Source organism: Odocoileus virginianus, chromosome 34, assembly GCF_023699985.2.
Source record: "Odocoileus virginianus isolate 20LAN1187 ecotype Illinois chromosome 34, Ovbor_1.2, whole genome shotgun sequence".
NCBI lineage: Eukaryota > Metazoa > Chordata > Mammalia > Artiodactyla > Cervidae > Odocoileus > Odocoileus virginianus.
In genome coordinates this window covers 18,831,117-18,846,355 of record NC_069707.1, presented here as the reverse complement: position 1 = coordinate 18,846,355, position 15,239 = coordinate 18,831,117, and the positions used below count along the sequence as shown (strand labels likewise).

Below are 15,239 nucleotides of genomic sequence, written 5' to 3'. Positions count from 1 at the left end.
CCTTGAAAAAAAGTTTTTTAATTATCAAACTATGACAATTATTAAGCATTACTTTACCTTATTCAGAAGTATTGTGTAGCATGTTGAAAATAAAATGAAGTATGAGAAACTGGGTTACATACTTTATGTAAAGCTAATACTTCTGTGAATTATTTAAATAATACAATAGATGAAAATACCATACATAATTATTTAATACTATATCTTACATTTTCTGAATGCATTGAATAGTTTTGTTTTCTGGTGTTCCACTGCTCAAAAGAGAAAACAAATGGACTACAATTTTGGTTGCAATTATAAGAAGGAACTGAGATATGTAGAGCAAATGTATGAACTATCCAGAAAGTATTCAACTTATAAATACTACTTAGGGCTTCCCCAGTGGCTCAGTGGGTAAAGAATCTGCCTGCAATTCAGGAGGTACAAGAGATGCCGGTTCAATCCCTGGGTCATGAAGACCCCCTGGAGGGGGAAAATGGCAACCCACTCCAGTATTCTTACCTGGGAAATTCAATGGACAGAGGAACTTGGCAGGCTACAGTCCAAAGGGTCGCAAAGAGTTGACCTTGAATTATTAAAGCATAATTTCAGCGGTTTCTGGATTTTCTCAATGAATTGCCAACATATAGATGGGATAAAAGGGGCATGACAATTTCCTCTCCTTAAATTAGTGCTTTTTTTAAAAAAAGTTTAAAACATTGAAGCGATTTTTCTCTTTATTCCATATATTTATAATGACTTTAAGTGACTCTACTGAACTTAATAATACATGTTCCAGCTGAGGCAATAATTTCCAATAGGCTAGTAGGTGAGCTTCTGATCCTAATTCAAATGACTACTTTGCAAATTTTCATTTTCAAGCATTGCTATTTGTATAGAAATCAATGATAGAAAATCACTAAGAAGAAAAACAGTTATTGGCAAAACTGACTGTAATGTAGTTAACGTTTTATTTTACTTTAAATGTGTCAGCGTTTAGACCATGAATGTCAGAATTTGACTACAGGGTATGTTACTTTAACCTTCACATATCTTTTGACTTCTTATGGCATCTTTCAGCCATAAGTCAGTAGCTGAATTTCTACAATGACTTGAATTTCTTCCAGTGACTTGATTTGGATTTGCCTGGACCATCTGCCCTTCTGTGAATGCCTCTTTTGTCAGGAGTGATCATGGGGATTTTGTGTAGGGAAGCCTGGGGACATAAACTATAGACAAGACAACTGCTTACCCTCATGGACCCAACACACTAAGGGCAGTGGGGTTTTTTGAAAACCATCAAGCAATTTCTGGTGCTTAATTAAAAAAAAAAACCGACAAAGACTTTATATGTTAAGTACTTGTATCAAATCTTTAACCTTTAAAGAAAGTGTTAGTCGCTCAGTTGTGTCCAACTCTTTGTCACCCCATATGGACTGTAGCCCACCAGGCTCCTCTGTCCATAGAATTTTCCAGGCAAGAATACTGGAATGGGTAGCCATTTCCTTCTCCAGGGGATCTTCCCAATTCAGGGATTGAACCTGGATCTCTTACATTACAGGCAGATTCTTTACCATCTGAGACTCCAGGGATGCCCAGCAAAAGTAATAGTTGATTAGTTTTGGACCAAAACTGATATTCTGAGACTTCTGCAATGTCATAGAATCTTAAAATCTTAGAGCTGAAAACTGACTTCTAGTTCTAGTCCCTCATTTTGTAAATAAAGAAAGGAGCCTCAGATACCCTAAAAGATTGAAAGAAATACAGAGAGTAATAGTGTTTACACTATGTGTGTGTGTTAGTAATTTAGTTGTGTCTGACTCTTTGCAACTCCATGCACTGTAGCCCACCAGGCTCCTCTGTCCATGGGATTCTCCAGGCAAGAATTATGGAGTGGATTGCCATTTCCTTCTCCAGGGCACTTTCCTGACCCAGGGAGTGAAGCTGGATCTCCTGCATTGCAGGCAGATTCTCTACCATCTGAGCTACTAGGGAAGCCCTAGTGCTTACGCTAAAGCATGCAGAAATATTACCACTATATCTCTCTAGAATAGTGGTGATAATATTTCTATAATGATGAAAAGTGTTATCTTAAATGCATAAAGCAAATACAAGAATCCTTTTAACCCTGCCTTCCACTTTTTAGGCTGATTCTGCTGAGAAGCTTAGAGAATATGGGCTTTCCCATATCTGTAGCCATCCTGTGCTGGTCACAAGAACTCGATCCTGCCCCCTCATAGCGCCGCCAAAACCACCTCCAGTACCTCCCTGGAAACTCTTTCGTCAAAAAAAAGAAGCTGTTATAACAGATGAAGCCCAAGGTATGGTTCATATTGTCCAAAAATCCAATCAACATTTCTCTCTGTGAAGTTCTAATAGTTCTATTTGTAATACGAGAGATACATCAAGAAAACAATCCAACCATACACTTAAAACCTTCATCTAATTTTATGTCTGAAAGGATGACTTCTGATTAGTTTGGTGTTCACATCTAACCTGACCAGATAAATAAAAGCTATTCTTTGGGTGACGGCACTATGATTATAACTGTGATGGAAAGTGGTTCGGAGCAAATAATACAGAAAGTTAAATAGCGTATATGTTAACCCACTGGTGTGAATTTCAAACATGGGGATCATTCTGTGGTGCCCAGTAGGACATCATCTTTGAATTGACTGAATTCTATTTGAAACTGCTATAGGAGGAGGACTTCTGCCTGGGCTGGCTCCTGTCAATATTGTCCTGTAGCCAATGAATGGCAATTGTGCTCGGAAATACATAGGTTCACACAGGCTGAGAATATGCTAAGGAGTCTGTTCCCACCTGGTTCTTATTCTTGCCTTTTATTTCTAAATTCCTTATAATCCAAGTCTAATTTTTTATTCCTTTAACCATTTCTCTATGTCTTCACTTACACTCCTTCTGTGAGCACCATGTTTGAATGGAAGGGAGACCAACATGGCGTGAGAAGAAATGAGCAAGACCATAAATGAAAAATCATGAGCAGAGGGGATTAGAAAGCAAAACCTAAAACTTAAAAAGTTATGGCCTAACGGAATAGCTCAGTTTGTTTATGTTGATTCAAAGTAAGCATATGGCCTTTCTGTAGCTAATTTACACTTTCAGCTTTTAGTGAAAGCTGATAAAGAATCGGAGTGCTGTGGTTTATATATGTATATGTGTGTGTGTATGTGCATATATAATATATATATATTTCCTATTCCAAAAAGCTTAAATTATCTTTTTTGTTATCTCTTTTTGTGTTCATTCCCTTGCTTTCTCATTTTCTTCCTTTTTCTTTTCCAGTACCTCATTATCTTCTAATTGTATTCATCTAGTAACAGGTCATCACATTCTAGAAGTTATTGCAGTACGCCTGTCCTTGAATGAACAATGAAAACGAAGGCACAGTGAACATACCTAGTGTCATTTACTAAAGGCATCCCTAAGAAGCATGTAAATAAACTTTAAGTGGTTGGTCCCATGAACCATGTCTTATACTCTTAATGATGGTGCTTGCTGTGTTCCTGCTACCAATTCAAGTACTGCTGATCCTTCAGTGCATGGGACAAAAGAACTGTATCTCAGCCACAGAATAATACATAAGTCTCAGTGGTACTCAGGATCCTAAAACTACAATAGCTACAGAGATTGGAGTATTTACCTGTTCCTTGCCTCCTACTTCCAACCATAATTTACATGTTTTTAAGATATAAATCACAACTGTTAACCATGTAATTTTCCTCACATTTGCTTTCTGCCTACGTTGATACAACCCATACAGCTGGTGGCAAAAATTTTCTAGCACAACATGTTTTATCCTTGCCAGAAAAGAACAAAGATTAAAGAAATATCTGGCTTAGATGTAAAGGAGAAACGGTCAGCTCATTTTTTTTTATTTTAAACTAGCCTTGTCTGCCTCTCTCCCACCTGCTTCTATTATTTCAGCTATTTCCTTACATTCCTTGCGTTTCTGCAACAGGCTGTTGATGCCACTCCGGTGCCAACTGTTGATTTTGAATCCAGGAACTTTCCAGCTTTCCTCCCTCTCTCTTTCCTCCCTGTCCACTTTCGTTTTTCCAAAGATCAGAATTCACACGATGCTTGAGAGAAAAAATCTTGGTATATTTTAATTTAATTAAAAGCTATATTTTAATTAAACGCATAGGTTGTTGTGCTCCGTTGTGCCTTACTCTTTGTGACCCCATGGACTGTAGCCCGCCAGGCTCCTCTGTCCACGGGAGTTTCCCAGCAAGAATGTTGGCGTGAGTTGCCAATTCCTCCTCCAGGGGATTTTCTTGACTCAGGGATCAAAACTGTCTCCTGCATCTCCTCCAACGGCAGGTGGATTCTTTACCGCTGGGAAAGAATTCTTTACCACCTGGGAAACCCTAAATGCATAGAGCCACACTTAAAACAGTTCTTCTTTCAGAACATCAGAAATAGATGAAGGAAAGGAAAAATATTAAACATACAGCTATTTTCTGATTTTGATACTGACTATTGTATAACTCTGTGTCTCTGTTGTAAGCTATAGAAGAAAACCTCAGGCTGGATGGGATTCCAGAACTGAGATCTTCCACTTAAAGGCTTACCACATCGCTGTTTTTCCTCTCTCTACTGGGTGTAGTATTTCAAGTGAAAATTAACAGGGAACAGAGAAAGAGATCAATTTAGAGATGATCGCAGAACAAGCACAGAAAAGTTATATGCACTGTGTCACATTCTCATTTCTTTTCATCCTGTGGGCATCTTTTCCACTGCTATAGGAGCTTTTGTTAAGATAATCATGCCTAATGTTTAATTCAGTGTTCACCATATTAGTGCATGGGCTGTGTGCCTTAGCCATTGACAATTTACTTCTGTGTCAGCTTCAGACACCTTTAGGAATACCCATAACTTCTTTCTTGACCTATTGCTTTCTTTTCTACTTCTGACATTAACTTGTTACATTTTCTGTTCTACTACTACTAACTTCATGTATTTAGCCCACTTTTTTTTTCTTGTCTTGAGCAATTGTGTTGTTAGAGGTTAACCAAAAGAAAACATTTTTTAGTAAAAGGCTTTTATAGAAAGTCTTTCATGTACTTGAAATAGCAGCAAATGCCAAGTACAGTAATAACTCTAGAAGACATGGCTGACTTTCTCCCTTGAGTTTTCATTGTTTCATGTTGTAAATCTGGAAAGCAACTGAAGGAAGTCTAAAGAAATCTCAAATTGGCAGGATCTATAAAGCTTTTTTAGTACAAAACTTTATGTATCACATACATTTCTATTTAAATCTATTGAAATTTGCTGAGTAAATAGATAATCTAATCAGTATTGCATTAAATGTTAAATTCCACATATAATGTTTGAATATTTCTTTTAACAAGTGTAGAACACTACCTTTCTCTTTTTAGAAATAGTAATAAAGAAGCCTGACCAATTTCTTGAGATTTCAAGTCCATTTTTGAATTATAGAATGACTCCATTTACAATTCCGACAGAAACGTAAGTATTTAACAGTCTTTCCCATGAATACCTCCTGTTAACAGATGAAGTATTCTGTGATTAGTGTAGTTAAAAATGTATGGTTTGGTGGCAAATGTATTAAAGTTTGTATAAATGCAGTGATTATAGGAAAACAAAAATTTAGGTTCTATTTCACAGTAATAAACATTTAAGATAAAATTTGAATTGGCTAAAGATAAGGCCTAAATATGTGAGGCTTTACAGCTTTGATTTCTGTTTGAGAACAACACAGTATTTTGTTTTACTTTAAACATTACCATTGGGAAATGCTTTTGATTATTACCTGGTAAATTAAACCACAAGATCAAATTGTCATAAATACCTGGAAGATGAAGTCTGTCACTCTTAGAAGGAAACAAACAAACAAAAAGAGCTAACTAAATATAACAGCAAAGACAATGAAGAAGGAAAAGAAAGAAGGAAAGGAAGAATTCAAATTTACTAATATTTGAATGTGACAATGGGGATAGAAATAAAACCTATGATCCTGGGTCTAATGTTTTTAATGAGTTCATGTTTATGTTCTCAGTCACTCAGTTGTGTCTGACTCTTAGTGAACCTGTAAACTTCAGCCTGCCAGGCTCCTCTGTCCTAGGAATTTTCCAGGCAAGAATACTGGAGCTGGAGCAGGTTGCCATTTCCTAGTCCAGAGGCTCTTCTCCACCCAGGGATTGAATCTGCATCTCTTGCATCTTCTGAATTGGCAGGCAGAGTCTTTATCACTAGTGCCACCTGGGAAGGTCATTGTGGTGAAAATGAAGTCTACAGATAGCAGAAATGAAGAGGAGTAGTGGGTGGTATGATTTTACCATTAAAAGTGTGGTGATTTGTTATGAAGCAATTGATAACTAACACATGGATATTTACATATATCAAAGATTATCAAATTTATTCTTTGTGCAGTTAACTGTACTTCAATAATCCCTCAATAAAGTTGTAAAAAATAAAAATAAATAATATTCAATAGTATGTAAAATGGTTTAAAAAATGGGATTCTAGAACCAAGGAAGACAAAATTGCTGATATTTAGAGTTCAATGGATGTGTTTAATCACAGATTAGGTAAAACAAAGAAAAAGACAAGTTGAAAAATGAAAAACAGGTCAAAAGACAATATCCAGACTGATGTTCAGAGACTAAAACCAAAAAAAAAGAAATGAAGGAAAGTACAGTAAAAGACTTATAAGACAAGTTGATAAAGATCAACATACTTGTATATGGGTCCTAGAAGTACAGGATAAAGTTTGGGGAATAATCACGAAATAAAAAATAATGGGAAAATTATCCCGAAAGTTAAAGAAAAATAATCGAGATTCAGGAATGTCTAATAAAACTCATATAATGTAAATACAGAGAAAACTGCAGCTGGATATCATAGTAAAACCTAAGACATATAATATGATAATACATAGATATAAAAGTGAAAGAAATACTGCAACAAAAATCAGCATGGATAAATGTCACATACAAAAATACTAGACCAAAGAAATCTGGTACAAAATGTATATGGTCTATTTAAAATTACTTTACTAATACAGATATTAAAAAGAAAAACAAAGCAATATATGGTGCTGGAAATCAATAGTCGGGAAGTTACCTGTGGGGAGCAGTGTTGGCTGTGATGGGCAAGGACACCTGGCAGGATTTCTGGGGCCTGACAATATCTCTCGATCTGAATAATTGTGATATGGCCATGTTTACTTGGTAGGTTTTCATCAAGTTTTACATTTATGATGTGTGTACTTTTTCTAATTTTTTAAACCATTAAAATTTTTGAATGGCTTATATATATATACACAAATGGCTTATATATGTCATGAATACAATTACCACTAGATATGGTTTATCCTTCCCTTGGATATATTAAAATCCATGATAAGAGTATAAACTGATGAATAAAAGCAGTCAGAATTTAGATTAGAAGTCTACTTATTGTATTTTCCTGCTTCTAGAGACTGTTTGCATCATAGCCAGTTAATCTACAATTTCTGGATTCTAGTTAAGTTGAAAATATTAGACATATTGTTGAAATCTTTTACTTGTAAGGCTCCTGCAGTTCTGTGCCATCAGTGATTAAACACTGAAAAGTGAGTGGGGAGGAACTGCTAGGCTGCAAAGTAGACTTAGTTAGCCTTGTGAAGCTTATAAACAGAAAAATCAATTTGCTGCTACTTTGATTTGAAAGATTTGTTCTGTTATATATTTGTAAATCTAGTTTTCCTCAAACTTTCATTTTAACTTATAAAAAATCTTATAAATAAGTTATTAATTTCTATAAAAGTTTTAAATAAGTTTTAAAAGTTAGCTGAATTTATTTAAACATTTTAAATTGCATTTACAACAGTGGCATATTTAATTTTTCTTTAAGTACTTTAATAGCTAAAAAGAATAATAAACTCTTACCAATTATATGAAAAAGAAGAAAATGTTAGTCACTCGGTCATATTCCACTCTTTGCGACCCCATGGACTATAGTCTGCCAGACCCCTCTGTTCATGGAGTTCTCCAAGAAAGAATACTTCCCGACCCAGGGATTGAATTCAGGTCTCCCTCACTGCAGGCAGATTCCTTACTGTCTGAACCACCAGGGAAATCCTACCAATTAAATAATCATCATTAAAAATACAAATAATCAAAATGATGTTTCTGGGGAACCTTGATTTTTCCTATGCATAAGAATTGATGCTTTTGAACTGTGGTGTTGGAGAAGACTCTTGAGAGTCCCTTGGACTCCAAGGAGATCCAACCAGTCCATCCTAAAGGAGATCAGTCCTGGGTGTTCATTGAAGGACTGATGTTGAAGCTGAAACTCCAATACTTTACCACCTGATGCAAAGAGCTGACTCATTTGAAAAGACCCTGATGCTGGGAAAGATTGAAAGCAGAAGGAGAAGGGGATGACAGAGGATGAGATGGTTGGATGGCATCACCAACTCGATGGACATGAGCTTGGGTAAACTCCAGGAGCTGGTGATGGACAGGGAGGTCTGGCATGCTGCGGTCCATGGGGTCACAAAGAGTCAGACATGACTGAGCAACTGAACTGAACTATTAGATTTTACAAACCAAAAATTCTCTTATACCTATAACTCTCAGTCATGTCTGACCTTTTGCAATCCCATGGACTGTAGCCCACCAGGCTCCTCTGTCCACAGGATTCTCCAGGCAAGAATACTGGAGTGGGTAGCCATTCCCTTCTCCACAGGACCTTCCTGACCCAAGGGTCGAACCTGAGTCTCCTGCATCGCAGGTGGATTCTTTACTGCTGAACCACCAGGGAAGCCTCCATAACTTCATTACAAACCTAAAATTAAATATAAAGCTATATTTTATGGCCTGATTTGTTAGATTATGCAACATCCTACATTTTTTCATCTCTTGCAAACACAAAATACCACGTAGAGACAGAATTTTCTTAAACACAAAAATAGTAAACCTTGTAATCTTTCTACTTAATTTTATAGTTAGTGTTACCCACTAAGATGATAATTTTATCATTCAAAATAGTTTTTGATTATCTGTTAGCTCATTGAGATTGCATACTACTCAAATATTTTGTGGATTGCATGAACCGGAGTAGCAGACCACCAGGACTAATTTTTTCAGGATTCAAAGTTTCACACATGGACATCTACAATCTCTATGCTAAGAGGGACCACAAAAGGGTTGGTTTCATAACATAAGCTTCCCATGTGACTCCTTTACTTGATTTTCTTATTCCTTCCGTTTTTTTACCTGATTAAAGTGGATGAAATTCTGTAACCCAGGTCTAGGTGACTTCAACACTTGATTGGATTCAGTTAACATATTCACTGATTAGAACCTGTTACCGATTTCCTTGTATGTCCATTTTACCTGGCCTAGACAAAAGCAAAAATATGTGTGAATGGCATTTCATCCTACCTGACTGCTAGTCAGAGTTCTCAGGTCAGCATAAGAGAAAGCTGGTCGGCTGGGCTGTTTTTGATGAGCCCTGGAGTGTGACCGCTACACAGCTCCTTTTCCCTGGAACATTGTAGCAACCTGAGGCCTGGTCTGCCTGTTCCTGGCTCCTAGCTGCAAGAATCAGAGCCTCACAAGTGTTTGTGCTGCCCTCTAGTGGCAGTTTCAGGTAGATCTGAGACAAAAGCTAAAGCTTGAGGTACCGCAAGCTTTACCAAACACTAGCAAGGAAAAATCCAAAAGCAAAGGAAGTTCTATATACATGAAAATTAATTTTATCTTTGAAACACACATACCTAAAATATTTGTACTATAACAAATAGATTTCTGTTGTTGTCCAGTTGCTAAGCCATGTCCACCTCCGCAACCTCATGGACTGCAGCACACCGTCCATCACCATCTCCCAGAGTTTGCTCAAGTTCATGTTCATTGAATCAGATGCTACAGTATTGTACCCATTAACTTCTAGCTTTGGCAGTGTTCATTTGGGGGTCATGTCAGTAATAACCTGAAAGAAAATGCTGTGTACTTGGGTAGCTTCTATAAATATCACACACCCATAATTAAATGTTTTACTCCAATTCCTATTTCACTGATACACTGCTTTGATACTTAATTAAATCAATTCCAAATGTAAGATTCCTGTGTGTTCTGATCATCAACAAAGATGACCGCCATAACTTTAAAATAAACCGTGTTCCAGAAAAGTTTTACAATGTTGCAGTGACTGGCAGAGACTAGTGCTTCAGGAGTATAGAAAGAAATTACATGTTTTTAACACAAAGCAAAAAAAAAAAAAAAAATACTGTTGGTTGTGGAAGAAGGAGATTGATAAAATGAACAAAGTCAGGACTTTCTATTGTTGACAAAACATTAATACAAAGGGATATTATTCAATTACCAAGAAAAGAAGGAAATCTTGCTATTTGTGACAACATAGATGGATATTTAGGACATCGTGTCAAGTGAAATTAGCAGATGAGGAAGACAAATACCATATATGTGGTATATGAGGTGTTAAATGTGGTATCTAAGCAAATAAACAAACTCGTAGATACAGAAGAACAGACTAGTGGCTGCCGGAGGCAGGGGGTCAGGGTGGATGAAATGGGTGAAGGAAATCAAAAGATACAAACTTCCAGTTATAAAATAAATAAGTCCTGGGAATGCAATGTGTAGCCTGGTAACTATAGTTAATAATGATGGTGCTTTAGTCACTAAGTCATGTCTGACTCTTGCAACCCCTTGGAGCCTTCCAGGCTCCTCTGTCCATGGGATTTCCCAGGCGAGAATATTGGAGGGGGTTGCCATTTCCTCCTCCAGGGGATCTTCCCAACCCAGGGATTGAACCCATGGCTCCTGCATCGACCCAGGTGGACTCTACCGCTGAGTCACCAGGGAAGCCATAGTTAATAATGCTGTTATATATGTGAAAATTACTAAGAGAATAGGCCTTAAAAGTTCTTATAACAAGGGGAAAAAATTGTAACTACGTGTGGTGATGTACATTTCTTAGAGTTGTGATTACCATTTTGCTATGTATACAAATACTGATTGTTATGTTTTATACCTGAAACTAATCATAATGTTGTATATCACTTATATCTCAATAAAAACTTCAGTTATTTATTGGTAGCTTTAAACAAGAGATTAAGATTAACAGAAATTGTTCTTTTTTTTTTTTTCCCCGTTAGTCATTTTGTACGATCTTTTATTAAGAAAGGGCTGGTTCCAGGATCTGGTTTATCTTCCCTTACTGAAAATGATGAAACTGCAGCCTTTAGCCAGATAGACTTAAACCAACTGACAAAAAATATGTCTCAGGTAACTATGTTACTCTTATTATTAGCCCAGTTCTTAACTATGAAAGTTTTTTTTCCCCCCTAAACTGTGAAATATATTGTACATAAATGCATTTAAGCACAATAACTAATACTGAAAATAAGCTTCTTATGTACCCATTTCACAGTACCCCGCACAGGTACCCCTCTGCTCCTCCCACAATAATCAGGAAACCATGTGTCCCAGAGGCAGCGCTACAAAATACAAGGGTTTGTATTGGTATGTCTGAGCTGGGAAAGGAACCCTTCAAATGGGGTCCCCCCAAATGAACTGAATCTGAGAGAGACATTTACCCCTATGTGTTAAAGCCACTGAGATTTCTGGAATGGTTTGTTATCACAGACTAGCTCAGCCTTATATGGTTCATGTTTTTAAACAGCAAAACTGCCTTACCTTTGCCTCTTAAAATAGATACAAATGATAGGGAAAACAGGGCTGTTTTCAGATATTCCCTAGGAATGAAGATTTAGCACAAGTCAGGAATTACTTATTTACCTGTTTCTTCTTCCACCTTCATCATTACTTCCAGCTGTAATGGAAGAAAGATGATAAGGGATAAAAATATTCATCCTTTAAAAATATTCTAGCTGAAAGGATTGGATATTTTTTCTTACACAAGTTTTTGTACAACTAATTGCTTCTTTTTTTTTTTCTTTGCTTGCTTATTTTTTCTATGACACATTAGGAAGCTGTCCCAAACGATTTTTTTTTTAAAGAAACACCATTAAACAAACACCCTCTGAACACCTTCACCACACGAACATATGAGATTACTCTATCAATGCCGACAATTTTCCTGGAGACATCATCCCTGGGATACTTTCCTCTCTTGCTCTTGTTAAACTGATAGAAACCTGCAACTGTCATCACGGAACTTTCTCTTCTCTCTCCTCTGATGGATTTTCTAATTTTTGGAAACTACACTGTCCTCGTACTTTATGCTCTAATTTCGATGGCACACATCTTCTAATACTCCATGAGAAAAAAATGCATGGAAAGTGAAGATTATGAGAGCAAGAAGTTCTTTGTATATTCTTGATGTTAACCCTTTATTATACATATGATTTGCAAATAATTTCTCTCATCCCATAGGCTGCATTTTCACTGTTGATGATCTCTTTTTGAATGACAGATTTTCTGCATAGTCCAATTTCTTTTTACTTTTGTTGTCTGTGTTTTTGTTCTCAAATCTAAGAAACCAGTGTCAATGTCACAAAGCTCTTCACCTATGTTTACTTTAAAAGTTTTTTGCAGTTTTAGTCTCTTTGTCTTTTTTTAAAATCAACTTTACATTCAAACTTTCTGTTGAATTTATTTCACTTTCCTATTTTTAGGTTCTAAGAGCTCTACCTTGTTCCTGATGTATTTTTATAGAAGTTTACCATTTGATAAATGACTATCTTCTTAACTTTCTGATAATACTAACTTTTAAAATGTCTCCCTATATTATTATTTCTGGTTCCTATGAATATCTCTGCCCACATCCATTAGTTTCTTTCTTTTATATGGGGCTCTTTCCTCAATTGCCTGGCAGTACTTTGTTATAAACATATAAGGAGTTTATGACCTTAAAGGGCTGCTGATTAGAAGAAGCTTTATGGCATGGATAGAGCTTGTCAGCTGGTAGCTTTAATTTGAGATAATTGGGGATAAATGAGCTTCATTTGGGGGTGGGACTGACTCCAAATATGAGATTCCCTGAGGTTTTCCTCCAGCTCTGTCCAGTTTCTTAGGTTAAGGGTTCTCTAATCTCCGTGCTGGGGTGGAATGTGGTGATAAGGATTGTCATATTCTTATCCACCAGAGTTATTAAAGCCAAGCAGCAGAGTTCCTGAGAGTCTCAAAGTTCATCATGTGGATGTTCACTTAATTCCTCTCCTCTCTTTGTAGTAGCCTTTCTTGATTCCCACTCTGTCTGTGAACCCAGATCTGGCGATTTTTCATTTAATTTCTCCACTTGACTCAAGTTCCAGTGTCCTATTTAGGCTGAAGAAGGATAGATGCTAAACCAGAAGGGATTAGGGAGAAGTGGGGACTTGTCTGTTCCTTATATAGACATTCAACCCACCCCTGTATTTTCAGCCTGTATCTCATTTCCTCCTTTTCAGTTCAGTTTAGTCACTCAGTTATGTCCAACTCTTTGCGACCCCATGGACTGCAGCATGCCAGGCTTCCCTGTCCATCACCAACTCCTGGAGCTTACTCAAACTCATGTCCGTCAGGTCGGTGATTCCATCCAACCATCTCATCCTCTGTTGTCCCCTTCTCCTCCCGCCTTCAATCTTTCCCATCATCAGGGTCTTTTCGAATGAGTCAGTTCTTCGTGTCAGGTGGCCAAAGTACTGGAGTATTCTCCTTCTCAGATGCCTTGTTTCTGGGCTTCTAAGGCTTGGATGGGCCTGCTTCTCACTAACACTTCATATCCAGTTATCTCTACTCTGTTGTCTTCTCCACCCCACTTTACATCGTCCAAAATATTGTTAACATCACCCATCACTAGACTGTATAAATTTATACAATCTTATCTTTTAAATTATTTTAATTGTATTCCAGAAATAGCAGAGTACTACATGTGCATTCAATGTATTTTCCCTGTTAAAAGTTTGAGAAATTATTTTTTATAATTTGAAATAATCCTTTCTAGTTTCTGTATGTGTGCTTATTCACTCAGTCATGTCCAACTCTTGCGACCCCATAGACTGTAGCCCACCAGGCTTCTCTGTCCATGGGATTCTCTAGGCAAGAATACTGGAGTGGGTTGCCATCTCCTTCTCCGGGGGACCTTCCTGACCCAGGAATCAAACCCAGATCTCCTGCATTGCAGGCAGATTCTTTACTGACTGAGCTACAAGAGAAGCCCCACTAGTTTCTGTATACTAACCATTAATCATAACCTCTTTTTTGTCAATCTGTATAAATTATCAGTATATAAATTATAAATTATCAGTGCCTCATACCATCTAATATATCTACTCAGGGATATTATTGCTTTAAGTTTTCTTATAAGATTCAAACATGTAATAAGCTCATATAAGTAGTCTTTTAATGTCAGAAATGTAAACTCTCAGTCAAATTCACATCTTTTGGATTGTAAGGTTGAAAACAAATTCCATTTTGCTATATGTTTTATTAAGGATTTAGAGAAATTTCAATTTCTCCAGTGTTTAGAAGACTGTATGAACCTTTTTGAAAACTGTGGTGCTTTAGAGAGCAGCCATGTTTTGTTGAATTTATAAATGATTTCTCAGTGTGTTCCTTTCAATTCACAGGGAAATGTTACTTTACAACCTGTACTCGGAAAAGGTAAATCAATAATCTTCTCATGACTTTTTTCTCAGATATCAAAATACAAAGGGGTCTCTGCTTTCTGACAGCTTCTTGCTCTCCCTTCTCCTATCCTCAGCATCCCACCCCCGCCCCAAGGCCCCCTCTGATGTGTTGAGTTTAATCTGCTCCCGGCTAGAAAAATCAGATAATCGCACTTGTTAAATTCAAGCTTAAAGTCAAAATGAAAGACAATCTGATTAAAGCCCCGTGAGTCATGCTCATGTGTTTTAATGCATGCACATTAGGATCAAAGCACTAAAACCACTGCACATTCCTCAGTTCCTAAATAATGACTTGTGTGTGTAAAAGTGTTAGTTGCTCAGTCGTGTCTGACTCTGTGACCCCATGGACTTGCAGTTTCTCGGTCCTGCCTGACTCTGTGTGACCCCATGGAGTGCCACCAGGCGCCTCTGTCCATGGGATTCTCCAGGCAAGATTACTGGAGTGGGTTGCCATTCCCTTCTCCAGGGGATCTCCCTGACCCAGGGAGCAAACTCCCAAGGCTCACATTCCAAAAACAGTGCTGTGTGGCATGTATATATATAACATTGTGGTTCCAGAAAGTATACAGGAAATTTATGGCCTTGATAAACATAAAATAAGATTGCAGAATCACTGACTATGGAGATCAATTGT

The 15,239-nt window shown here is 37.1% G+C and overlaps 1 protein-coding gene across 5 annotated transcripts in view; it reads left to right on the top strand.

Moving 5' to 3' along the window:
• Positions 1 to 15,239, top strand: part of ADGB (androglobin) — a 172,820-nt gene that overhangs the window by 69,249 nt on the left and 88,332 nt on the right. For all 5 annotated transcript variants that reach the window (XM_070461650.1, XM_070461648.1, XM_070461646.1 and 2 more), the window contains 4 exons: positions 2,126 to 2,300; positions 5,382 to 5,472; positions 11,129 to 11,258; positions 14,546 to 14,579. In XM_070461650.1, the coding sequence (XP_070317751.1) occupies positions 2,126 to 2,300; positions 5,382 to 5,472; positions 11,129 to 11,258; positions 14,546 to 14,579 (430 nt within the window). The remainder of the gene's footprint in view (positions 1 to 2,125; positions 2,301 to 5,381; positions 5,473 to 11,128; positions 11,259 to 14,545; positions 14,580 to 15,239) is intronic.